The 2,575-nt window shown below is 30.7% G+C and overlaps 1 protein-coding gene across 1 annotated transcript; it reads right to left on the reverse strand.

Annotated features, from left to right (window-relative positions):
• Positions 1 to 8: 8 nt before the first annotated feature.
• LOC111684234 (protein ABHD13) lies at positions 9 to 1,374 on the reverse strand. The gene is made up of 3 exons (XM_046956048.1): positions 923 to 1,374; positions 274 to 857; positions 9 to 191 (listed from the first exon to the last, which is right to left on the reverse strand). The coding sequence occupies exons 1-3, from the start codon at positions 1,071 to 1,073 to the stop codon at positions 9 to 11; spliced, it is 918 nt and encodes a 305-aa protein (XP_046812004.1). The 5' UTR covers positions 1,074 to 1,374.
• Between the last annotated feature and the right edge of the window lie 1,201 nt (positions 1,375 to 2,575).

Below are 2,575 nucleotides of genomic sequence, written 5' to 3' on the forward strand. Positions count from 1 at the left end.
TTCACAACTTACCCATCAACTATCCAGGTATCATTGTGAGAACCACCAACAAATTCCAATAAACGTTTACGATCACTACCACAGGCCGTATATAAGGCGCGCATCATACGTGGTGGCACTAGATTATCCGCCAAACCGGATACAAATAAAAATGGCACTGAACATTTCGTTATTTTCGATAATGAATGGAACTGAAAAACCACAAATGAATATAAAAAGAAAAATGAGAGATTATTAAAAACCTTCACCATGCACACAAACACACACACACACCTTATTTTTATACAATATATGAGGTATAAATTTCACTGAAGGATGTACCAATTCTACCGCCATCTCCGGTATACTGGTAAACGTATTCTCTACAATGGCACACATAATCTTCTGGCCATACACCGTATCGGCTGCAACATCTACAGCCACCGCACCACCTAGTGAGCGACCAAATACCACAATTTGTGTATGATCTAAATCGTGGCGGGTGTAAAGATAATCTATGGCTGCACGAGCATCGGTTACCAGGCCTTTTTCACTGGGAGCACCCGTAGAGAGGCCATAGCCTCTATATTCCACCATTAAAATATTACAATTAAGATGATAAAAAATACCCCAAACATTTTGCATGCGATGACCCATATTACCGGCATTGCCATGAAAATACACAAATGTGGGACACGTTTTAGAACGCTCCTCCGGTTGTGCCACCCAGAAAGCATGCAAGATAACCTTGTCGGGTGTACGTATGCTGACCGTTTCATGAGGTAGATTATGCATAGTCGGTATGGGTATATAGATGCGAGAATTTGCGGGCAAATCGGGATGATAGAGTAATATATCTTGGGCATAGTAAAATATACCTGAAAGTCCATTTTATTTAAACAACATTTATTTTTTCAAGGAATTATACAACACAACAACTCACCCAATAACACAGAAGCGATTAAGGCCATTGTTAAATAACCACCATAGAAATAATAGAATATAAAGCATAGTAAAAATGAGGCCATACATATGGCCCACACACTACGCGACTGTGGCAACTTGACCATGGCGATTTCCTTGTTTAAAGACATTTTTAAAGCAATTATTTACGTTTTCCTTCTGAAGCCGTTTAATATGTTTATTTAGTAATTTCTTAGCACATGTTTATTATAGATTTGGAAACAATTGGTACCATAAACACTTGGGGAAAATTATCGATTCCTGTTACTGCTTATCATTCTGGCAAAACTCGTTGTTTCTGTATGTCGTTTAATCAGTTTTATTATAATTTTACTTTATATTATAATTTTTTGTATAAATTAATTGTTTTTCTAAATAAAATAATCTTTAGAATTTTGTTAATTTTTTTTAATATTAGAATTAATTAATTAATATTTATGTAGCAGGAAAAAAACTATTTTTATTTATGTACAAAAGTCAAGATAACGTCAAAGAGATAATAAAGATTTTAGGAATTAAAATCCGGTAAGTAAAAATACCCAATTACTGGGTATTTTGTGTTTGGCAGACATGTATACTAGGGTTTTCAGTTGAAATAATTAAAAAGTGAAGTTTTGTTTAAGAACATACTTAAATTCAAAATTTTTCGACTTTACTTTTGTTGAGAGTATTATGGACTTTGTTCTCATCTTTTTCCTTATTATTCTCATGCTTCTTCTATAAATTAAATACTTAAAAAAATGTTATTGACACAATTGATTTTTGTTGTATTATTAGACAATTACATGAAATTTTAACTTTTTCCACGAAAATGTTAGATATATTCAAATCATTTTATAGATTCCCACACAATCCCATTTCTCAGAAACTAGGTTTAACACGATTCCTAAGTTTTGCTCCCAAAACTGTCATCTTACGTTTATGTATATAAAATTCCCAACAATTGGGTATTTTTATTTCCCGTGTTTTATAACTAAAATTGGGTATTTTCACTTACCGGTTTAGAAAAAGTAATCGTTATCTTTTGCTATTTTTCTTTTATCTTCTTTGGTTTTTATTGATTATAAGTAATTATTTTTTTAGTATAAATTTTATTACTAGCTAGTAAATTTTATAGTTAAAATTATCATAAACTCCTGAAATATTTAAATTTTTTTTGTTAAATGTGTTTTGATAAGAAATTCTACTTAACAGCTGACATTGTTTATAAATAAAGGAAAACAGAGAACATGAAGGAAAGAGAAATAAGAAGTGTTGCCATATTTGGTTAAAAGTGTGAACTAAAACACATGTTGCCTAAAGAGCGATTTTTTATCATATTTCATTAGAGTTTTAACTAAAACAAAGAGTAATTAAAATCTATCTATCTATCTATCTATCTATCTATCTATCTATCTATCTATCTATCTATCTTTCCATCTATCTATCTATCTATCTATCTATCTATCTATCTATCTATCTATCTATCTATCTATCTATCTATCTATCTATCTATCTATCTATCTATCTATCTATCTATCTATCTATCTATCTATCTATCTATCTATCTATCTATCTATCTATCTATCTATCTATCTATCTATCTATCTATCTATCTATCTATCTATCTATCTATCTATCTATTTTAATGTAT

Source organism: Lucilia cuprina, unplaced genomic scaffold (genome assembly GCF_022045245.1).
Source record: "Lucilia cuprina isolate Lc7/37 unplaced genomic scaffold, ASM2204524v1 Scaffold_5375, whole genome shotgun sequence".
NCBI lineage: Eukaryota > Metazoa > Arthropoda > Insecta > Diptera > Calliphoridae > Lucilia > Lucilia cuprina.

Bases quoted from the DNA above. Each gene is read 5' to 3' on its own strand.
- LOC111684234 (XM_046956048.1), bottom strand. From the start codon at position 1,073: ATGTCTTTAAACAAGGAAATCGCCATGGTCAAGTTGCCACAGTCGCGT. The intron at 858-922 runs GTGAGTTGTTGT...ATGGACTTTCAG, and splicing joins AATCGCTTCTGTGTTATTGG to GTATATTTTACTATGCCCAA. The intron at 192-273 runs GTGTGTGTGTGT...GTGGTTTTTCAG, and splicing joins ATATATTGTATAAAAATAAG to TTCCATTCATTATCGAAAAT.